Genomic DNA, 22,080 nt, shown 5'->3' on the forward strand with positions numbered 1-22,080 from the left:
TGAAGACTTGACAGTTATTGAAGTGGGGAGATGGGTACATGAGAGGTCAGAATATTATCCTCTCTACTTTTGTATGTATTTGTATTTTCCACAATAATAATTTAAAAATAAACAGTGAGGCTGGGCATGGTGGCTCACACTTGTAATCCCAACACTTTGGGAGGCCAAGGTGGGAGAATCATTTGAGGCCCGGAGTTCGAGACCAGGCTGGGCAAAATAGTGAGATTCCATCTCCACAAAAATTTTAAAAATTAGCTGGGTGTGGTGGTAGGTGCCTGTAGTCCCAGCCACTCAGGAGACTGAGGTAGAAGGATCATTTGAGCCCGGGAGATCGAGGCTGCAGTGAATTGTGATCACACCACTGCACCCAGGCTGGGCGACAGAGCGAGACCTTGCCTCAAAAAAATAAAAATAAAAAATAAAACACAGTGTTTCCCTGTTTCAACTCAGAGGAAAACCCAAGTCCTGATGCTGGCCCACGGGGGTCAGCATGATCCCCTACCCTAACCTCTCCCCTTACCTCCTCCTACTCACCTCCTCGTTCACTGCTCCAGCCCTATTGGCCTCCGTGCTGTTTTGGGAACGTGCCAGGCACTCTCTTGCCTCAGGACCTTTGCTCCAGCTGTTTCCCCACTGGGAATCCTCCACGGTTTGACCCCTCTCAAATGTGATCCTCTCGGTGAGTCCATCCTGACTACTCCATTTAAAATCGTTACCACCTCCTCCTCCCACTTCCCATGCGTCTTCCGTTTCACTTGTCTCCACAGCCATAACCATCATCTGATGCCCCGTATAACTATTTATTTATTTCTGTCTCCCCTACCAACCTTGCCCCGACCTCCTGACAAATGTAAGCTCCATGAAGACCGGAATTCCTGCCTGATTTGCTCACTGCTGACTCTTCAGCATTTAAAGCAGTGCACAGGTTCTTGATGAATGAATGAGCCACATACACATGTTCTACTTGAATGCCTGGTAGGGAGTGAGCACTATGGGATCCATCATAATCTAAAAATATTTCATCAAGTCATTTGATAAATCTAAGTAAATTGTTCAGTCAGTATTCTGGCCTGGTCTTTGAAAATGAGACTACGATTGATGAACATTTTTGTTAATTCATGAGAGGCAGCAAGGTAGGGAAGGGTTCCCACAGTCTTTGGAAGAGGGCAGATCTGCTTCAAATCCTGGCGCAGCCCATGTCCGCTGTGTGACTTGGCCAAGGTGCCTAGCCTCTCAAGCCTCGTCTCCTCACTGGCTGTGCTTGCTAGCAGTGCCCTGCAGTCCAGGGCTGGGCTGGAAGCTCACCACCTGCCCTCCCTGAGTGAGCCCTTGCCTTTTCAGCAAGAGGGACAGGACCACCTCCAGAGCTTGCTCAGGTGCTGTGTCCCTCTGGGACCTGCTGGTGGGGTGAGCAAGTGATGATCAGATGCACCATTTAAAAGGGACAGAGGCCAGGCGCGGTGGCTCACGCCTGTAATCCCAGCACTTTGGGAGGCCGAGGCAGGCGGATCACCTGAGGTCGGAAGTTTAAGACCAGCCTGGCCAACATGGTGAAACCTCGTCTTTACTAAAAATCCAAAAAAAAAAAAAAAAAAAAAATTAGCCGGGAGTGGTGGTCAGCGCCTGTAATCCCAGCTACTAGGAAGGCTTAGGCAGGAGAATTGCTTGAACCCTGGAGGCGGAGGTTGCAGTGAGCTGAGATTGCGCCATTGCACTCCAGCCTGAGCAACAAGAGCGAAACCATCTAAAAAAAAAAGGGACAGAGAGTGATATTGCTGAGATCACAAAAGGGAGGTGACTCAGTCCTAGCCCAGCCTGCTGTCATCTCTCCTATACCCACCCCCCTCCCCCACTCCCCCGCCTGACGTTATAAACAAGTGACTCAGAGGAATGATGGGGGTGTGCCTCATAATAGTTCATTCCAATGTCCTGGGGGCTAAATTTAACACACAGCTGCAGCCTCTGGCATTTTGGGAACAAGTTAATCTTGGTGACTGAGGCTGATGTGTGTGTGTGTGTGTGTGTGGCGGTGGGGCGGGGTGGGGAGGGTGTGGGGAGGGGTGTCAGTAGTCTAGAACAAGGTAGGCATCAAGACTGGCTGTCCTGGGCTTCAACCCTGGTCCCTCAGACCATAGACAAGGTGCAGGGGCCCCATGGCCAGGCAGTCTCAGGTCTGGCCTAATATGCACCAAGAATAGTGAGTATAGATAGCTAAAGTCCTGAAATATTAAACTTGTAGTGTTACTTTTTGAACACTAGAATTCAGAATGTCACTCCCTAGAATGTTAAAACCCCGGGGGTTTAAAAACCTAGAATAGTAGAATCCTAAGAAATTAATTTGCTAGCACATCTGACACCTTAGAAGTGTTAAAACTAATAGTGTACTCCCAGGACACAGTACCTTGGTGCTTCTAAACTTCCAGCAGAGTTGAACTGAGGTCCTTAGCATCTAACTTTGCCACCTCCTCATTGTGTAGGAAGGGAAACTGTGGCTTAACAGAGCGACATGCCCTGCCCCAGGCCTCATAGGAAAGTGGCAACCTTGTTTACCTAAGGTACCTTCTTGCTTTCTTGCAAGCAGGAGGTACAGAAAGAGGAAAAGCTCTTCCCATTTTAAAGGTGAGGCAACGGGGGTGGTGTCTTATGTCTGTAATCTCAGCTACTAGGGAGGCTGAGGCAGAAGAATGGCTTGATCCCAGGAGTTCAAGTCCAGGCTGGACAACATAGTGAGACCCTGCCTCTTAAAATAAAGGCAGGGCAACAGGGCCGCCAAAAAGTGAACACCATGTCCAACTTCTGACCAGAAAACCCAAGCACCCTGTATCCAGGGGTAGCTGGAGTGAGACATATTCCGGGGAGGAAGATGGAGGCACCAGGACAGATGTTCCCAGAAAGCATGAAGGAAGGGAGACCCTGGAAGAGAGGCTCCAATGCTTTCCCGTCTCTGGACTGAGGGTCAGAGCTTAGGCCACCTTCTCCCCTAGGGGCATCTCCTGACCAAAGAATCCAGAGTCAAGACCTCTCCGTGCTCCATTTAGAAATGAGGCAGCCAGGCCCTCATCTTTCAGAAGGGCCCCGACACCCCACCCCCGTCCCATAAGCCCCCGGGGCTGAGTCAAGTCTTTCTCCGGGAGGGGGCCTCTGCCCAGCTGTCCCCTGTGCGTCATGTGCAGGAGGCCAGGCGGCTCGCCTTACAGGGACCCGGCCACCTCTATATATAGCCCCTCGAAGACAGCTGCTCAGTCTAAGCAAGCCCCAGCAGGAAAGCAGGGGTACAGAGAGGAGCCCCCTTGGCACCGCCACCGCACCCTAGGCCACCCACCATGGCGCTGGGCTTGGAGCAGGCGGAGGAGCAGCGGTTGTACCAGCAGACGCTCCTGCAAGACGGGCTCAAAGACATGCTGGACCATGGCAAGTTCCTCGACTGTGTGGTGCGGGCGGGCGAGCGCGAGTTCCCGTGCCATCGCCTGGTGCTGGCCGCCTGCAGCCCCTACTTCCGGGCGCGCTTTCTAGCCGAGCCGGAGCGCGCGGGCGAGCTGCACCTGGAGGAGGTGTCCCCGGACGTGGTGGCCCAGGTGCTGCACTACCTGTACACATCAGAGATCGCGCTGGATGAGGCGAGCGTGCAGGATTTGTTCGCCGCGGCGCACCGCTTCCAGATCCCTTCCATCTTCACCATCTGCGTGTCCTTCCTGCAGAAGCGCCTGTGCCTCTCCAACTGCCTGGCCGTCTTCCGTCTCGGCCTCCTGCTCGACTGCGCGCGTCTCGCCGTGGCTGCCCGCGACTTCATCTGCGCTCACTTCACGCTGGTGGCGCGCGACGCTGACTTCCTCGGACTCTCGGCCGACGAGCTCATCGCCATCATCTCCAGCGACGGCCTTAACGTGGAGAAGGAGGAGGCAGTGTTCGAGGCGGTGATGCGGTGGGCGGGTAGCGGCGACGCCGAGGCGCAGGCTGAGCGCCAGCGCGCGCTGCCCACCGTCTTCGAGAGCGTGCGCTGCCGCTTGCTGCCGCGCGCCTTTCTGGAAAGCCGCGTGGAGCGCCACCCTCTCGTGCGTGCCCAGCCCGAGTTGCTGCGCAAGGTGCAGATGGTGAAGGATGCACACGAGGGCCGCATCACCACGCTGCGGAAGAAAAAGAAGGGGAAGGATGGAGCCGGGGCCAAGGAGGCTGATAAGGGCACAAGCAAAGCCAAAGCAGAGGAGGATGAGGAGGCCGAACGTATCCTTCCTGGGATCCTCAATGACACCCTGCGCTTCGGCATGTTCCTGCAGGATCTCATCTTCATGATCAGTGAGGAGGGCGCTGTGGCCTACGATCCAGCAGCCAACGAGTGCTACTGTGCTTCCCTCTCCAACCAGGTCCCCAAGAACCACGTCAGCCTGGTTACCAAGGAGAACCAGGTCTTCGTGGCTGGAGGCCTCTTCTACAACGAAGACAACAAAGAGGACCCCATGAGCGCATACTTCCTGCAGGTGCCTGACCAGCCTTGGGAGCCGCCAGCTAATGCTGGGCTCTAGGCACTGTGGACAGTCTTGGGGCCCAGAAGGGGCTTGTGTCTACACAAGGGAATGCCACTGGGTCTAGGGTGAGATGTAGACTGGGGAGGTTGACTGATAGCCACCTACTTGAAGGTTGAAGACAGTCAATAGGCAGCTGCCAAAAAGCAGCATAACTTTGGTATCTTAATTTCAGGGGTGTGGTAGCCCCAAGTTGGCATATGTTGGAGGCCCTGGCCCTGCACAGGGGTTGGGGTGGGGCACAGTAAGGAGGAGCAAGGTCGGTGTGAGGATCCTGGGCAGGGCCTCTGCATGAAGGCCAGGCCCGGAGCTCACAGCAGTGTCCCAGACAAAGGAACAATCCTGTATGGTCCTCCCATTGTACAGATGAGGAAACTGAGGCCCAGGAGGGATCAGCAGAGTGGAGTGCCAGGTCTGAGTTGGGGTATGACTGTGAGATCTCAAAGGGCAGAGACAGTTTCCTGGAGACTGGCCATATAAGTTTGAGCCTTGCCAGTGGGGTGGGATTTGGAGATGTGAAGGGGAAGATGGCAGTGTTTCTGGCCAAGGAATGGTAAGCAAGGGATAGAACTGGGGCTGAGCCTGGTGAGTGGTGTGCTCAGGGAGGCCTGATCAGCAAGAGGGGTGACAGGCGCTTGGTGCCAGGGTTAAGCTCACAGGCCTTACGGTTGCACTGGGGGATGAGGGCAGCTTCACCAGCTACTAGCTCAGCAGTGTGGGCACATTGTTTATTCTCTCTGGGCCTCTGTTTGTAAGTGGGGATATTCTCCTTCCCGCATGATAAAGTCATTGGAAGGTTAAATGATGCTTATAAAGTGCTCATCAGCAAGGCGCTCAGCCCTCAGAAAACTTTCCAAAAAGATGAACCCCTAGTATTAATATCTTAATTATAAAGCTGTGGAGGTGGACAAGGCTGTGGACTGTAGATTTTACAGGGCGAAAAGGCAGGGCCGTATTTGGAAGTTTCCTGAACAGTGGGATGGGGTGGAGAGGAGGGGGCAGGCAGGCCTCAGTTGGGAGTTGTTCAGCCTGGGAAAGCAAGGCCATAGCTGGACCTCCCTCACAGAGCTCCCCCTCATTTCTGTGCTGTGGTGCCCTACTGCCTGCTATAATGGTGGTTGCCAGGAGCCTGCCTGGGTGTGGGGGACGCTCATCTGCTCTCAGCCTGATGGTAGGAGGGGCACTGTTTCTCAGGGCACCTCCAGGCTGTATTAGCCCTACCTGGGTTCCCGACCTCCTCCGTGATCTGGGGCAGTGGGACTGAATGGGGCTGGGCTGAGGCTGGGGGAGTGGGGGGCGGTAGCTGACTGGACACCTGGCCTGCAGTTTGACCATCTGGACTCAGAGTGGCTGGGGATGCCACCGCTGCCCTCGCCCCGCTGCCTCTTTGGCCTGGGAGAAGCTCTCAACTCCATCTACGTGGTCGGTGGCAGAGAGATCAAGGACGGCGAGCGCTGCCTGGACTCGGTCATGTGCTACGACAGGCTGTGAGCATGGCTGGGGTGGGGCTGAGCTCCGTGGGGGTGAGTGGGGCATGGAGGCCGCAGCTGGTCTAGGGCCTGGGGTGGGATTTGGAGCTAGAGCCTTGTGCTTAGAGTGAAGGTGGGCTTGGGTAAGGGCGGGGAGGTTGGGGGGCAGGGTGGGATCAAAGAACTGAGAGGCCTGGGAAGTTCCAGCAATGGATCTGACACATCTCAAATATGTGTTAGGTGGATGGGCGGATGGGTGCAGAGACAGGGACTGAGCCAAGCCTGGATGGGTGCCCTCCCCCACCCCCACTCCTGTCTCCTCCAGGTCATTCAAATGGGGTGAATCGGACCCACTGCCTTACGCGGTGTATGGCCACACAGTGCTCTCCCACATGGACCTTGTCTACGTAATTGGCGGCAAAGGCAGTGACAGGTGAGGCTGGGCCTGGAGTGAGTCTGTGGAGCAGAGGTAGAATCTCCCAGAGGCTGTCAGGGGTTTGTCCTGGCTGCCCCGGCAGGTGATTGCAGGGAGGCGTGGCTGGGCTCCTGCTTCTCTCCACCCATCCCCACCCTCCACCCCACAGGAAGTGCCTGAACAAGATGTGCGTCTATGACCCCAAGAAGTTCGAGTGGAAGGAGCTGGCACCCATGCAGACCACCCGCTCACTCTTTGGGGCCACTGTCCATGATGGTCGCATTATCGTGGCAGCTGGGGTCACCGACACAGGGCTGACCAGTTCTGCCGAAGTGTACAGCATCACAGACAACAAGTATGAAAGCTTGTCCCTTCCGCCAAGGACAACTGCGTGGCTTTGGGCTTCTGTCAGCCCCAGCAGGAGCTGCAGTCCCTGTCTTGGGTCTCCAGTGTTGAGTTTGGACATCAGTATAGAAATAGGCTTTCTCTCCTGATCAGCAGTGAGGTGGGGAGGCGGGGCAAGGGTTATGGCCAGCCTGGTCTGCAGGAGGGGGCTCCCAGGGCTGGGGGAGGAGATGCCAGGTTCCTCATTCAGGGACTCATACCAGGCAATGGCCTGGTGCAAGGGATATAGCAGCGAACAAGACAGAAGCTGCCCTGCCTGGGACATCAGAAAAGAGAAAACTGAACTGAGAGACAGTTGGACTCAGCTCGCAAAAGGGGTGAGGGTGGTGGGAGGAGGTTGCCCCAGACTAAGGAAAGGTGGTGCTGAGGCAGTTTGGAGAAAAAACTCAAGGCCTATAGGAGGGAAGGTGTTGCTCCAGCTGGGTGGAGGTGGGTGGGTGATGGAGGTGGGATGGCGGTGCTGGGGCTGGAGCGGGGGCCAGCAGGAGAGGGACTGTATCTCATCTGTGTTCTACTAAAGTACTTCATGGCAACTGATATAGAGAGCAGATTAGGGATTTCCCAGGGGTCAGGAAGGTCAGGGGTGATAAAGGCCTGGAGCTGGGGGCACAGCGGGGATGGGGTTGAGGGGATGCACCGGACAAAGACAGGCCAGGGCTTCTTACACTGTGATGGGCATGCAAATCTCCTGGGGATCGCCTTAAAGTGCAGATTCTGATTCTCGGTATGCAGAGGGCTGAAAGCCCGTAAGTCTGCATTTCTAACGCACCCCCAGGAGATGCTGATGCTGCTGGGCCATGAACCACACTTTGAGTAGCAAGAGTCTAGGAGGTGGGAGAAACAGGGCTTAGCTATTGATTGGATGTGGGGGTGAGAGGGGGAGAAGTACATGCTTCTGAGTGAGGGTGGGAGGCCATTTACTGGATAATCATTGGGATTGGGTAGGGAAAGTGAGGGTCCAGTTAGGACATGTGGACTTGAAGTACCTGGGGGTGTCCAAAAGGACCCCACCCGGGAGAGAGAGGGCTGAGCTGGAGGGAGAGATCTGGGGGTCAGTAGCACACGGAGGGGCCAAGCTCCCTCGGGAGAGAGAGTGTAAATGGGAGGAGCTGAGGTCCAAGCCCTGATGGTGGAGGCAGCTGCATTATCCAGGAAGGAGGCCACGAAGGTGAGGCCGAAGAGATAGGTGAGGAAAGTCACGTCAGCAGGGCTGTGTGCTGTAGGACCTCAGTGCGTGTGCAGTGGCTGTGGACCTCAGGAAGGTCAGTTTTGGAGGATGGGACTAAGGCCCAAGGCAGGAGCCAGGGTAGCGAAGATACATTGAGAACAACTGGGCTGTGAAGGGAGAAGAAGGATAGAGCAGGTGTGCAAGGTGGGTGGGGCTGCAGGGGCCGCTGAGGGGCAAAAGGACTGCGTCCAGGGCAAAGCTGGGGGCCTGCTAGGGGCTGGGGTTGTGAGTTGGAGGGTGGAGTTAGTTCAGGAGAGGAGTAGGGGCAGTGGGGAGATCCATGGTGGACTTTGCTGGACAGGTTGGATAGAATGGCAAGAGGACAAGGAAAGGAAAGCGGAGGAGCAAGAGAATGGGGAAGGAAGGGAAGACCAGAGGGACAGGGAAGGGGAATGGGGTTGGGGGCATGGGCGCCTGGGACTTGGATTGCAAAGGGTTGCAGTTGGAGCTGTGGGTACTGGGTGGCAGGGACAGTCACTGGGCTTGCCGAGGCATCCCAATGATGCACCTTCTCACACACCCCCAGGTGGGCACCCTTCGAGGCCTTCCCGCAGGAGCGTAGCTCACTCAGCCTGGTCAGCCTGGTGGGTACCCTCTATGCCATTGGTGGCTTTGCCACACTGGAGACGGAGTCTGGAGAGCTGGTTCCCACAGAGCTCAATGACATCTGGAGGTGAGTCCCACCCTGGGGAGGCAAGGGGGCATCATGAGCAAGGCTGACACCCCATAGCACCATGGTGGGGTACCAAGGCACTGGGCAAGCTCCTCTGGGGGCAAAGCGGATCCCTCTTCTAGGGAGTCCTGTAGGGAGGAACAGCCAACATACCCTGCTTGGCCGTTTCTCACCAGTTTGTTGGGAAAGTCTGGGCTTGCACAGATGGCACCATGCCCCACTGTGGAGCAGCAACAATGTTGCAGATGGGAGCAGACCCAAGCTTAGGTCATAGACTCACAGAAACAGGGCCCAAATAGCAGCCGGATTTTCTTCTCTCCTGCCTTCCGGGTGCTTGGTCTGGAGGGAGGGCTGCCACTAGGACTGGGAAACAGTTGGAGCCCTGGCCTTTCAGAACCATTGCTCTCTATGGCTCGTCCTTTGTGGGGGTGGGGGAAGGAAGCTTTAGCCTCTGGGGCATCTCCTTCCTGAACCTGCAGCCATCCGCACTGCTGCAGGCAGCCCCTGGGGAGCAGTGCTGCCAGAGGCTGAGACGTGAGACTTAGTAGAAATGGAGCATGGAAATTCTCAAGGAGAGGACATTGATGGGGTGGTGTGGGCAGTGTAGACCTTCCTGGAGGGGAACTTTGAGGAATATGGGAACACCCCTTGAGAGGTGATCTTTCCTGGGGAGAAAGACCCTTCCTGGAGTGTGGGGTGGGTGTTCCTTGGGGTGGGTCTTGTGGGGGGTCTCCTTTCCCAGAGCCTGGGGATTTTCAGGAGCAGATCTCCCTAGAGATGGGCCAAGTGCTCTCAGCCACCCCTCTCTGCTGCGTTCCACTCTGGACTCAGCTGACCAAGCTCCCCATCCTTGTCCCCACTCTCTCTCATCCCCAGGTATAATGAGGAGGAGAAGAAATGGGAGGGTGTCCTGCGGGAGATCGCCTATGCGGCAGGTGCCACCTTCCTACCAGTGCGGCTCAACGTGCTGCGCCTGACTAAGATGTGACCAGCTCAGGCAGACTGAACTAAGCACCCCTCCCATCCTGCGACCCTCACTGGCCTGGCCTTGTGGGGGCTCCAGAAAAGAGGCTAGGAGAGGCCAGAGTCTACCTGGATCCAGTTATGGTGCCTCAGAGGCCGCGTCAGCCAAGGAAAGGGAAGTGCTGCTTAGTCCTGGACTTTTGGGCAAGGGTGAGAAACTAGAGGCTTCTTCGGTGTTGCCATATCCCCCTAGGTTGTCTTGATCCATGAACCAGAACCACAGGGCGGTATCCCAGGCCGTGTGCTGGCCCTGCCCCAGCCTGGCTGAGTGTGCTGGCAAAGTTCCCCACAGGACTCAGCCTTCTCGTCTGTCCGATGGGAGCATCCCCATCAAGTGCAGTGTACAGTGCAGATATGTCTCCTTCTTTAGGAAGAATAAAGCGCCTTCTGAGCAAGCAGCTCAGGGTCTGCATCAGTGCTCCAAGAGTCAGTGAGCAGGTGTGTTGAAGACTTGGGGCTTCAGTGTTCCGCTGTTGGGCTGCCAAGGTCGATGGTCTCTGCTCTCCATCTGGTGTCCCCTCCACCCTATGGGTGGGAACCCTCCCCTGCCTGAGGCCTAGAGCCTCCAGCTCCTCAGCCACTATGGACGTGGAGCCAGGGGACTGTGGGAAGAAGGGTCAGGGAGCAGCCAAGCTGTTGTAGAAAAGTCTTTTATTCTATCGGTCAGGCCCCATCTGGCCCAAGAATAGCTGAGCAGAGCCCATCCCTCTACCCGCTCCCTCCTACTCCGGCTTCTCTTTGTCCTGCTTCTGCTCCTCCTCCAGTGCCAAGGTTCGCTCACGCTCCTTTACCAGCTGGACGCCACAGTAGGTGACAAACAGGACAGACAGCGTGGTCTGGGGGAACCCTGTGTGGGGAGGGAGTCACAGATGCTCAGGAGCAGCACTGCATCCTCAGCGACTTTTGTCTTCCCACCCCTCTCCCCGCTTGATGGGCCCTTCCTTTGGAGTCCCAGGGGTGATGAGGGAGATAGGAGGCATTTTGGAAGGTCACAGTCCTTGAGGCTGATGCCTGGCACCTTCTGTATTCCCACACCCCTATCCCTCACCTGTGAGTAGCAGGCGCCGGGCAACCAGCTCTGTGAATTTGAGGCTGTTCAGGCTCACAAGGTTGTACATGATGATGGCCCAGAAGTTCATGGCTCCAAACAGGGCCCGGACCCTACGGGACATCTGCACTGACAGAGAGGCCTATCCGGTCCAGGAAAGCATGGGCAGCAGGACAAGAGGCCAAAGGAAAGAGGACGTGGTGGGTCAGCAGCCTTACCCACCTGGCCAGTCAGGATTTGGGGCTATGTCTGGGTCTCGGAGAGCCCCAGGTCAGCTCGCCCTCCTTGTTAAACATGGGGAAACAGGTCCAGAGAGAGGGCAAGGCCTGACCAACATGGCAAGGCCCAGGTGCTCCATTCCTCATAGAAGGGAGGGAGGGGCAGATTCCTACAGAGTGAGCCATTGCTCTGACAACTAAGAGGGTGGTGGTGAGAAAGTTCTGGATTGGGGGCCAGGTGTTTGGACAACTCCAGAAAGCAGCAGTGCCCCCCCGCCCTCCATGACCCAGCCAGTCCCAGCCCCAGGTCTTCCCTGCTCACCTCAATTCGTGCTAGGGGCCCCCACTCTGCCAGTTTTTGCACCCAGAGCTCAAAGTTGAGGCCAAAGCAGTTAAGGAATGACCACAGGTAGACAATGTCACGAGGCCCAAGCCACAGTGTGGTGATGGCAAATGTGGCCACTGTGGCTGCCAGCTCTGGGATCACGGCGGAATGCTCCCCACCAATGTGGTTATACACATATCTGCAGGAAAGATGGGAGAAGGGCCACTGGGAGTGTGGGAAAGGGCAGGGATGAGATGGGAGAGGACACACAACAGGGCGTCCTCCTCAACACTGTCACCCTGGGTGCATTCAACATTCCTGACCTCACGGAGCAGCTCCTCCTCCAACCAACTTCAAATTGTGGCAGGCTCAGCCTGGGACATTATAGCTTCTCTATCTCTGTTCGTTTACTTCCCAAATGATCTCATCCAGACCCAAGATTTCAAGTACTAGCTCTATGACGATGACCCCTAAATCTGTGTCTTTAGCCCAGTCTCTCCTGATTTGTATATGCAATTGCTACTAGCCATGTCACTTGACTGACAGATTCCCCTATCCCTGCTCAAACCCCGCTCCGTCCTCATCTCAGTGAATGGCACCACCATCCATTCAGTTGCTCAGGGTATAAGCCTTGGTGCCATCTTGGATTCTCAATTTGCCTCATCACCCACATCCAAGCAAGCCAGCAAATTCTGTTGGCTCCTCTCAGTCCTGACCACCACTCACCTCCTCTATCACCACCACCCTAGTCAAGATGATCACTCTTCTCACATAAATTATTGCAAGAGCCTCTTAAGTGGTCTTCTCATTTCTGCTTTTGCCCCCATGGTTCATTCTCCACACAGCAGCCAGAGGCATCTTTTAAGAGTGTAGCTCAGGTCACATCACTTCCATGATTAACCTCTCTGAATAGCTCCCCATTACAATAGGAATAAACTCAGTCTCTTTACTCTGGCTAGAAGATCCCAAGTGGTCTGGTTTCTGTTCCCTTCCTGACCTCATCAGCCACCATGCTCCCCCAGTTCATCATGCTGGCCTCGTTGGCCTTTCTTACCTTTACACCCACACAGTTGGTTTGTGTCTCAAGGCCTTTGCCCTTGTTGTTCCCTCTACCTGGTATTCTCTGCTCCACATCTCCTTATCACTCAAATCTCAATTCAAATATCATCTCCTCAGAGAAGCCTGCCTAGACCCCGACTAAAGAAGCTTCTACCCTGTTGTCAACTTCTATCCCATTGCAATTTTATTTTCTTCATAACACTTACCACTCTCTAAAATTATCTTATTTATGTTTGTTTACCTGTTTATGGTCTGTTTCTCCCCACTAGACTGTAAGCTCCATGAGTTCAGGGTCTTTGCCATGTTCACTGCTGTATCCCCAGTGCCTAGAACAATGCCTGGCACATAGGTGCTCAATAAATATTTGTTAAATAAGTTCTGTGGAAGACCCAGGAATAACCAGCCTCTCCATTCCTCGACCTCCTCATTTCCAATGGCTTTTTTCTCCACTCCACCTCAGCCACCCACACCCATGGCCATGCCCCAACTTTGTCACCACTTGAAAGTTCACTCCTTTCTAATTCCCATTCTTTGCCCAACTCCTCTTGACCTCCTGGCCCCCCAGCTTCAGTTCTTCAATCCCATTGATCTTGTGACCCTCCCATCTTCACCACCGTCCTTAGCAGGCTTATATCCAATGAGTCATGACTATAAATAATCTAAAAACCCTTATTCCTGACTTCTTCCTTGTCATCCATCTGGGAGAGCCCAATCACTTACTTTCTCCTCAGCTACACCCAGGCAGCTAAGCCCCATGGGGGAAATCTCACATCTTCACATGCTGGAGTTCATAAGCCCGCCACCTCCAATACCACCTGGGTACTCAGTGCCAAGATTTCTCTAGTCAGCTGCTTCTCCCGTGCTCTGCAAGGGCCACTGTATTCTTATCTCCCCACAAGTATGAGTGGAGAGATAGTATGAGTGGGGGGATCCAGGCTGGGTTGTGGGGGTAAGCATATATGTTGCCTCTCTCCACGTCCCTGTCCTGGCTTTCTCAGCTGATGGCCGTGCCTCCTGCTTCATGGAGAAGGCTGAAGCCTTCAGGTGGAATCCCTTACTTGTCTACATTAACCTGCCTTCCTCTGCATCCACACTGGCTTCTCTTCCTCCTCCTCCCACTGAAGCCAGGCCTCTGCCTGGAACTAGACACCATCATCTCCTTCCTCTTCAGGGACCTCACTCCATCAATCACCCCTGTATCCTGCATCACCAGCTTCTCTGTTGAATAATTCTTCTTAGCATGTCCCATTCTCTCCTATCTTTAACACATTCCTCTTCTCCCTCAGCCACTCCCGTCTTCCCCCTGCAGTCCCAGGCTTCTTCCAGGAGTCATCACACACTTCTCTACTCCTCAGTTGACTTTCCCTCCTTACCTGCCCCTGCCTTGCCCATGAAAGGCTGAAAACCTCCATGTCACCAGCACTAATCCTCGGTCTCCAGCTTCCTTGAGGCTCAGTGGCATCTGACCCAGCTGCCCCCACCATGCCTGGATGGTCTTCCCTTGGCTTCCAGGGTGGCACATGACCTTGATTCTTCTCCTGCCCCTCCAACCACTCTTTCCAGTCCTTTCTGCTGGCTCCTTTTCCTTCCAAGCAGAGCTCTTGCAGGCCGAATCTCGGCCATCCCTGTCTCTCCTCTTCTCACACCACTCCCTCTCCTGAGGACTTACCCACTCCCAAAGCCTAAAAACCACCTGCCCACACTCAGGACACTCTGAGTTCCATCAGTCCTCTGGACCCTCAGAAACCCCAGACCCTCAGACCCAACCACCTTCCTGAACCTCCACAGGGATGTCTCCTAGATTGCAACTATACATTTCTTAAACTGAAGCCCTCTCTGGAAACTGCCCTCCATCCTCCCAGGCTGCAGATAGCAATTTGAGCGTCATCTCCTTCTCCTTCCCAACACCCACAGTTCATGGCCACGTCCTGTCCAGGCTGCTGACTGTGTGACCCTCCTCCCACCACCTCTCTCCACCTCGAGGGCCCTCACTTAAATCCTAACTTCTGTATCTTTCACCCAGACCTCTGCCAATACCTCCTCACTGCCCTCTTTGCTTCCCCTGGCCCAGGGGTGATCTTTTAAAATGTGGACCCATCTTGGCACTGCCCTGCTCAGACACCTGGTAGGATGGCTGTGACCACCCCCACCCCACTCCTACTCACTTGCAAAGCCAGTCGTTGATGCCACGGTCAAAGTGCCTGTAAGAGGAAAGCAGATGGGCATGTTGCCATCAAGTGCAGAGCTCCCCAGGCATGGGGGAAGAGGCTAGGGGAAGGTGTGGTCCCAGGGGGTGAGCCTCCCCCGTCCTGGCCAGCACTCACGTTTCCGCAAAGACGTAGAGTGCGGTGATGCACTTGGGAGGCTGGGGTGGGTCCAGGTGGTCGAGGCACGCCACAGTGTTGACAACACCAAAGAGGACGGCCGCCTTCACCCAGTCATACACCAGGTTTGAATAGGCTAGGCCAGCTGGGGGCAGGGCACGGTCACTGCCTGGGGTCCAATCGCCTGGGTCCTGCCCCCATGAAGACCCTGTCCCACCACTTCCTTGGGGAGACACCAGGCTCTGCCCGCCCCACGGAGACCCCCCATATTGTGGAAATCAGTCATGCCTGGTGAAGTGGGTGGGGTCTGTGGGATGCTGCTCTGGCCCCACAGGATGAAGCTAATGCCAAGACCCATGCATTAGAAAGAATAAGCCCCTGCTCCCATGCCCTCAGGTGCTGTGCCCTGTGTGCCTCAGCTTCCCTGACTGTGGCACCGTGGGGGTGCAGAGGGTCTGTTTTCCTGGGGTGGCAGCCCTGCCCCCATTTCTCTTCTGTGGACCCACCGAGGGCACTGTCTGGGAGGCGGTTGGCGAACTTGAGGTCACTGGGGATAGTGAGGATGTAGAAGAAGTGAAAGAAGATGTCGACGGCCATGATGGCCACCACGCTTAGGCCTGCCTGGGCTCGGATGTGCCACAGCTCACCCTTGCGTCTCACTGGCTCCACCTGGCTCACCTGGGGGGATGTGAAGGGTCTGAGGGAAGAGGCAAGCCCTGCCTGGGGAGCCCTGTCTGAGGGGAGCTCACCAACTACTTGGGGCAGGAGGAGCCATGGCTTTATCCAGGAGTCCTGCCTGAGGGTGGAGACACAGGTCACCCTGGAGTCTGAGGAGGATTCACAGCCAGCCATGGGAGACCCAGTTCTGTCCTGGGAGCCCCATTTGAGTGGGAAGAGAACATTCATGGCCTGGGAGTCCTGTCTGAGAAAAGAGACATGTCTCCACCCTGGGGTCCCTGCTGGAGGGGAAAGGTGGCCCCATCCTGGGGTCTGAGGAGGGAGGGGAGACACGGCTTCATCCTGGAATCATGCCTGAGGATGGGGATACAGCCTGCTTGGGGAATTCTATCTGAGATGGAAACCCCAGTCTGAAAAGGGAGATTCAGCCCTGTTCTAGAAGCCCACAGGGTGTCCCCTCACCTGAGCATGGAAGCGATCAAAGGTCATGATGGGCCCGAAGAAGAAGAAGGGCAGGTAGAAGTTGTACTTGAGCAGGTCAGCTAAGGAGTAGTGGCGGTCAGGGTGGGCACAGCTCTCCAGTGCAAAGCTGGTGCAACGCAGCACTGTGAAGCTGCTGCCCCCATGAAACAGCACCTCTTGAAGATCAAAAGTGCCTGTTACAAACCCGCTCTGGAGGGGGAAAGAACAGGCCACCAGCTCACTAGGGTGACTCCTGTCTCTGGAAAACCTATTCCCCACTCCCTAGCTTCCCAGAGGGGCCCAGCCTGGTCCTGTCCCTTCCTCTCTTCCAGAGCCAGTTAACTTTGGCCACTGCTCTATCCCAGCAATGCGAGGAGCAGGGGATGATCTGGCAGTTCCTCCTGTGATGCAGGTGCTCACCTTGTGGCCAGGACATACCCAAAGGCTTGAAGACAGGGGAAAAGTGAAGGGAATACTTGGGGATACTTGGGGTGCAAGGACTTTGGATGAAGTGAGAGGTTTGGGATCTTATCCCTACACCCTCTACCCCTGCACCAGTTCACACCTGCCAAGAGATTAGGGGGTCCATCTTGAAGGAGGCCAGGCTGGCCAAGCCAAGGCCAAGACAGAGCCAGGGCTGGCCCAAAAGCGAGGCCACATAGAGGCCCACACAGTGACCAAGCAGCAGCAGCAGGTACCAAGGGCCCATTGTGCCCATCACAGCCAAGGCCCCGTACACAGCATACATCCAGGAGCGGAGCTGTGGGCAGGGAGAAGGCTTCAGTTTCGCCATATAAATGGGGGCGGGACCCCAGGAGGGGGTTCCCACAACCCTTGTGGTGAAAGAGGAGCTGGCAGGGAGAGGCTGGGTGGCCCAGGTCCAGCTCACCTGTGGGGCAACCATCGTGCAGAGTTTAGCAAACAGCACATGTCCGGAGAGGGCAAAGATGATGACGTTGCGAAAGGAGGTGAACCACATCACCCACTCGAAGTCAGCCACATCCTGGGGCAGTCCGGGGCAGAAGGAGGTGGGGCAGGTGAGGGTGGGAGAGGGGGCAGGACGAGCTGGAACCTGGGCTGGTCAGAGCCCCAGCACCTTTCCCAGCCTTCATGTTTTCTTTTATTATTATCATTTTAAAATTTAATAATTATTATTATTTTTTACCACTAGCCAAACCCAATGTGTCCTCTTTATGCAAACACAAGAGCAGTGCCTGCAGGTCTCCACACTCCTCTGTGAAGGAAGTACCGAGGCAGGAGGGTAGAGAGGAGTGAAGGGCACCATGGGGGCTGCCGGGTCGCTTGAAGCTCCCCGTCTCCTCCGCACGTTGCCTGCCATTCCCCCTTTACTGCTTTGTTTCTGGGAAGGAAACAAAGTGGAGGCTCCACTGAAGCACACTCCACTAATTCGACCCATTTCCCAAGTGAGCAGGGCCCGGGCAAACTTGATGTCCCAGGAGGATACAGGAGGGGCTAGTGAAAAAGCTGAAGGCACTGAAGCTCAAGCCAGAGGCCCCCGAGCTGTGAGAAGCTCTCTGTTACTTGCCAACATCTGGAACAGCGGAGAGCGGAGAAGGGTTCGGGATGGGAGGGACCCTGGGATGTGGGGGACCTACCATCTTCCGGCCAATGTACTCCCAGCCAGGTCGCACAGACTCCCGGAAGGCCTTCCTGTGGGCCCCATCTGAGAACAGAGTGTCGCCTCAGGGAGAGGGGCCTTCACATCCCCTGCCCCACCTTCCCCCGTGGACAAGGCTGCCCCACCCTGGGGAGCGAGGGCATCAGGAGCGGGGCACAGGTCTGGGTCTCTTTGGTGCTGCATCTGCTTCTTTCTGGGTCTCGCTGTGTGTCTGGGTCCAGGACTCTGTGTGTGTGTGTGTGTGTGTGTGTGTGTGTGTGTGTTGGGGTGTGTGTGTATATGTCTGTGTGTTTGTGTGTGTGTCTGGGTCCAGGTCTGTGTGTGTGTGTGTGTGTGTCGGGATGTGTGTGTGTGTATGTCTGGGTCTAGGTCTCTGTGTGTGTGCGTCTGGGTCCAGGACTCTGTGTGTGTGTGTGTGTGTGTTGGGGTGTGTGTGTATATGTCTGTGTGTTTGTGTGTGTGTCTGGGTCCAGGTCTCTGTGTGTGTGTGTGTGTCGGGATGTGTGTGTGTGTATGTCTGGGTCTAGGTCTCTGTGTGTGTGTGTCTGGGTCCAGGACTCTGTGTGTGTGTGTGTGTGTGTGTGTTGGGGTGTGTGTGTATATGTCTGTGTGTTTGTGTGTGTGTCTGGGTCCAGGTCTCTCTGTGTGTGTGTGTGTCTGGGTCCAGGTCTCTGTGTGGGTGTGTGTTGGGGGGTGTGTGTATATGTCTGTGTGTTTGTGTGTGTGTCTGGGTCTAGGTCTCTGTGTGTGTGTGTGTGTCAGGATGTGTGTGTGTGTATGTCTGGGTCTAGGTCTCTGTGTGTGCGTGTCTGGGTCCAGGCCTCTGTGTGTGTGTGTGTGTGTGTGTCTATGTGTGTGACTCTGTGTCCATTTCTCTGTCAGTGTCTCTGCATCTCTGTGTTCCTGTGACTGAACCTGGCTCCACCCAGCCTCCAGTGACTATCTGAGATGGGAACCCCGGGCTGAAAAGGGAGATCCAGCCGTGTTCTAGAAGGAGTACCCTAGGTCTGGAGCCTGTAACTTTCTGGCTTTGCTGGTTGGAACCCTGAGGGTCTCCAGGGGAAGAAGGGACCTGTCCACCTGCCCTGGGGCACAGCCATTACCTTGTGAAGCCTCAAGGAGGCCCCGGCCAGCATAGGCCAGGGCCCCACTCAGCACCAGAGAGTAGAGGCCCAGCTCAGCCGCCGGCAATGCTGTCTTGATTCCCATAGCCTGGACAGGGCTGGGGAGACAGGTTGGGTGAGGGAATTACAGTCTCCAGCCCAGCCTAGCCCCACCTCATGGTCCCACCACCCCAGTGGGGACCCCACTCTGAAGAGAGATTGCCCCTCCAGCCCCTTGGGGACCTTGTACCATCACTCTGCCCGCCCCTGTGCCCCCCACAGTTCACAGGCCACCGAACACCAGTGCCCCATCCCAGCTGCTGCTCTTGTCCCCACCCCACCCATCAAGGCTCTTGCCGGCAGAGCCCTCACTCGCAGCCTGCCTCCCTCACCTTCATTTACATCTTCATACCTTCCAGAGGCACCGGCCCCACCCTCTGCCAAAACCTCTCCTGCCAGGGCCCCAATGACCTGCGTGCGGAGAAAACCCACCTCTATCACTACAATCAGGTTTCTGCCTGCAGGGTCCCCACCCCGATCAGTGAGTCTCCCTTAGCTCCTCACAAAGCCCCAGCTTCTCTAAGACCCTTTCTCTGACTCCCACTCCCCTCCCTGAGATCCCATGACCACCCCAGGTGCTGCCCCTAGAGCCAAGCCTCCATCCTCGCATTAAGCCTCCAGCCTGTCACTGACCCCCATTCCCCCAACAAGTCCCTGAGCTCCAGCCTGTCACATCCCAGTCCCTGCCTGTGTCCGTGACCACACTGCCCCACTCTCTCAGCGCTCTGTGTATTCAGGCCCTGGGCACCAGCTGGAGGCTGTGCTATTTGAGGAGGTGCCCTGGAGTAGCGGATGTGGGGCCAGGCGGGGCCAGGGAGGGCACTGGCTGCTGTCCAAGGTGCTGACCAGAATCAGGCCCCGGTTGAGTCTCGCCACTCCCTCCAGCAGGGGCCTAGCTTGTCCCCTGGAGAACTGCTGGGCCGTACTACGGCTCAGCTAGCACCTTTACCCTTCCTATCCTGCTTCAGCCTGGCTCAGGGGCTTCCCAAGGACTCCATGGATACAGACATAGGACCCAAATTAAAGGGAGGAAGCAGGGAACATGTCCAGGCAACTCTTGGGCTGACGGGGCCAAGAGGTGGCTGATGTGGCCCTTTTGCCCACCCTTGATCCTCCCCTAAATCTTCATCCCCAGCCCTGTAGCCATCTCCCCTGGGCCCCCCAGCAGCCGATAGTCTCCTCGTACAGATGGAGGGGTCATGGGCCAGATAGGGGCAGGGACCTGTCAAGGTCACATGGCAGACCTGGGACAGACTTCTGCCCGCCTCCCTTCAGGATCGGGTTTCTCAGTGACCCCCTCTGGAATCTGGGGTAAGAGAAGACCACCACTGCCCCTGCCCACAGCAGAGGCTGCCAGCCTGATGGCTGTGCTGCTGGCCTGAGTGTGGAGGCACCTCCTCATCAGCTGGGTGGGGGTGGAGAGGCCCTGGGGATCAGGTTAATGGAGCAGGAGCTTGAAACCAGAGCATGGTAAAGAGCCCGCGAAATAGCTTTGTCAGCTGCCTCCCACTCACCACTTTCCAATTTTAGCTCCCCATGGCCGGTGCGGGGTGTCCCCAGCGAGGCCTCTGCAAGGAGCTGGCCCCCAGCCTGGGGCCTCTCCTGATAGACCCCTAGACCAGGGCTGGCCTGTGGACACAGGGGCATACCCTTTCCCCTGGTCCTGCCTGCCCCAGATGCCCCTGGGGTAAAGCCCCTTTTGGGGCCTGTGATTTGGGATGAGGGCCTGGGGTGTGCCCCACAAGTCTCAAGAGCCCCAGAATAGCTGCATCCCCAGCTGGCACTGACCTTGAGGAGGCCGCAAGGGACCCTGGCACACTGCCCACCTCAGGCTCTGGGGTCCGGCTTCCAACTGTCCGTCCGTCCGACCGGCTGAGCTCTGGGGCCACGGTGGGGTGTGTCCAGCCCTGGGGTCCCCACCCCCTTGAGGTTATGAGCGGTGAGTGGTGACAGCGGGAGGAGGAGGGGGAGGAGGAGGTGGCCTTCCTGGAGTGGAGCTGAGCAGAGTGGAGCAGAGCCGAGTGCTGCAGAGCTGCTGGCCACAGGGAGCCGCAGGGAGGATCCTTGAAGGGGGGCGGGTACTGGGTTGGGGGAGGGTGTCCAGTAGCATAGGCTCAGACAGGGACACCTGGGCCTCTCTTCAGCCTGCCTCCCCTGGCTCCTAGAGAGCCTGTGCCTCTCTCTCACTGCTACCCAGGATTTCCCTCTTCCAGGAAGACTCCTGGTGGTCCCACCAGCCTCTCCAGGCTTGTAAGCCCTGCCCCCACCACAGCCACACACACTCACAACATGCACACACTTTCATGCTTGGGCTCCAGGGACTCCAGCTCCTACCTTTACATATGACCTCCTAAGGGCTATCCCAGGGCAGACTTGTCTCGCCCCATGACCTTGTCCTTTTCATTATGCTGTGAGTCCTGGCTGGCCATGCATCAGTGCCTGAGGGAGGGCTGACTTGCCTGATGGGACTGGAACTGGCATGGGACATGTGGCTGAGAGGGATCCCCATAAGTCAGCCCTGTCCCATAGGGAGTGTCCTGGATGGAGGGGTGCTAGCAGGGTCACTTGGCAAGGCTTGTGGGTACTTGGAATGGCTGGTATCCTCTCGATGGCAGAGTGGAGGCAGACAGGAAGACAGGTGTGTTCCTAACCAACTGGGAGTCCTGGTAGGACAGGGCCCTCATTCTGGAAGGGAGCATCCAAGGCCTCAGCCCTGGATACCTGAGGGGAGGCCTATCCTGAAGGTGCCCCTGAGATTAAGAACCTCTGACAGTGCCCCCTCGGTTGAGGCCAAGTCTCAGGCAGCTGTATGTGTCTGTGCTATCTACGGAGACCTGTTCATGTGTGTGCTTGTGGGGAGGCTCTCGGGGGTAGAAGGAGCTTTGTGGCTGTGATCAGTCACAGGACAGCTCCTGGAGCCCCTGCTGATCCTATGACCCCAGCTTCAGGCTCAGTTGAGGAGGCAGGAGGGAGGCGCTGCTCCCCACCCATCAGGGCCCAGGAAGGGGAGAGACTGCACTTAGGCAGTGAGCTGCCTCCTGAGCACATAGACACGCTGGCCTGGAAAGGCTGGATTTACACTCAGAAGTGAGGCCTTCCCTGGGTGACCCACACACAGCAGGGTCTGCAGGGAGTGTGGTGTGCGGAAATGGCAAGAGAGGTGGAGGGCTAGGGAAGTCCCAGGGATCTATGGTTGGACAGCCTGAGGCCAGCTCCACTGTGTCTGAGGGGGGTGGCAGGGGAGGGCACCTGGCAAGGCCAGCCCACGTGAGGGACAGGAAGCTGACTGAGCTAAGACCAGCACTTGGCCCTGGGGCCAGCTTCCCAAATGCCACAAGGGCCACTAGGAAAGATATGGTGGGGAGTGAGGACAATTCTCTCAAATCTGAGTCCCTTTTCAATTTTCAGACTTTTTTTGGTTGGTTGTTGCT

At 56.3% G+C, this 22,080-nt stretch overlaps 2 protein-coding genes across 5 annotated transcripts; one reads left to right on the forward strand and one right to left on the reverse strand.

Annotated features, from left to right (window-relative positions):
* The first annotated feature begins 1,717 nt into the window (after positions 1 to 1,717).
* KLHL40 (kelch like family member 40) lies at positions 1,718 to 10,352 on the forward strand. Of its 2 annotated transcripts, none has more exons than XM_003809287.3 (7): positions 1,718 to 2,197; positions 2,985 to 4,475; positions 5,847 to 6,007; positions 6,315 to 6,422; positions 6,574 to 6,759; positions 8,564 to 8,710; positions 9,587 to 10,352. In XM_003809287.3, exons 2-7 carry the CDS (start codon positions 3,324 to 3,326, stop codon positions 9,696 to 9,698), a joined length of 1,866 nt encoding a protein of 621 aa, XP_003809335.1. In that variant the 5' UTR covers positions 1,718 to 2,197; positions 2,985 to 3,323; the 3' UTR covers positions 9,699 to 10,352. The 2 variants fall into 2 exon arrangements, with proteins under 2 accessions (XP_003809335.1, XP_054965702.1); XM_055109727.1 differs by having other exon boundaries at positions 1,950 to 2,005.
* A 13-nt stretch (positions 10,353 to 10,365) lies between these two features.
* Positions 10,366 to 20,606, reverse strand: HHATL (hedgehog acyltransferase like). Of its 3 annotated transcripts, none has more exons than XM_063602273.1 (12): positions 20,476 to 20,606; positions 18,590 to 18,708; positions 17,464 to 17,531; positions 16,737 to 16,850; positions 16,413 to 16,607; positions 15,848 to 16,057; positions 15,214 to 15,385; positions 14,708 to 14,852; positions 14,549 to 14,584; positions 11,322 to 11,523; positions 10,782 to 10,923; positions 10,366 to 10,580 (listed from the first exon to the last, which is right to left on the reverse strand). In XM_063602273.1, the coding sequence occupies exons 2-12, from the start codon at positions 18,693 to 18,695 to the stop codon at positions 10,456 to 10,458; spliced, it is 1,515 nt and encodes a 504-aa protein (XP_063458343.1). In that variant the 5' UTR covers positions 18,696 to 18,708; positions 20,476 to 20,606; the 3' UTR covers positions 10,366 to 10,455. The 3 variants fall into 3 exon arrangements, with proteins under 3 accessions (XP_063458343.1, XP_003809337.1, XP_063458342.1); XM_003809289.5 differs by having other exon boundaries at positions 20,438 to 20,571; XM_063602272.1 differs by lacking the exon at positions 20,476 to 20,606 and adding an exon at positions 18,982 to 19,067.
* Positions 20,607 to 22,080: the final 1,474 nt, after the last annotated feature.

This window comes from Pan paniscus, chromosome 2 (genome assembly GCF_029289425.2).
Source record: "Pan paniscus chromosome 2, NHGRI_mPanPan1-v2.0_pri, whole genome shotgun sequence".
Classification (NCBI taxonomy): Eukaryota; Metazoa; Chordata; class Mammalia; order Primates; family Hominidae; genus Pan; species Pan paniscus.

Excerpts from the sequence above, each read along its gene's own strand:
- KLHL40 (XM_003809287.3), top strand. The coding sequence starts at position 3,324 with ATGGCGCTGGGCTTGGAGCAGGCGGAGGAGCAGCGGTTGTACCAGCAG. Across the intron at positions 6,423-6,573 it reads GGCGGCAAAGGCAGTGACAG|GAAGTGCCTGAACAAGATGT; the intron begins GTGAGGCTGGGC and ends TCCACCCCACAG. Across the intron at positions 8,711-9,586 it reads GAGCTCAATGACATCTGGAG|GTATAATGAGGAGGAGAAGA; the intron begins GTGAGTCCCACC and ends TCTCATCCCCAG.
- HHATL (XM_063602273.1), bottom strand. The coding sequence starts at position 18,695 with ATGGGAATCAAGACAGCATTGCCGGCGGCTGAGCTGGGCCTCTACTCT. Across the intron at positions 16,608-16,736 it reads GCACGATGGTTGCCCCACAG|CTCCGCTCCTGGATGTATGC; the intron begins GTGAGCTGGACC and ends CCCTGCCCACAG. Across the intron at positions 10,924-11,321 it reads GGCCCCTAGCACGAATTGAG|GCCTCTCTGTCAGTGCAGAT; the intron begins GTGAGCAGGGAA and ends TGGACCGGATAG.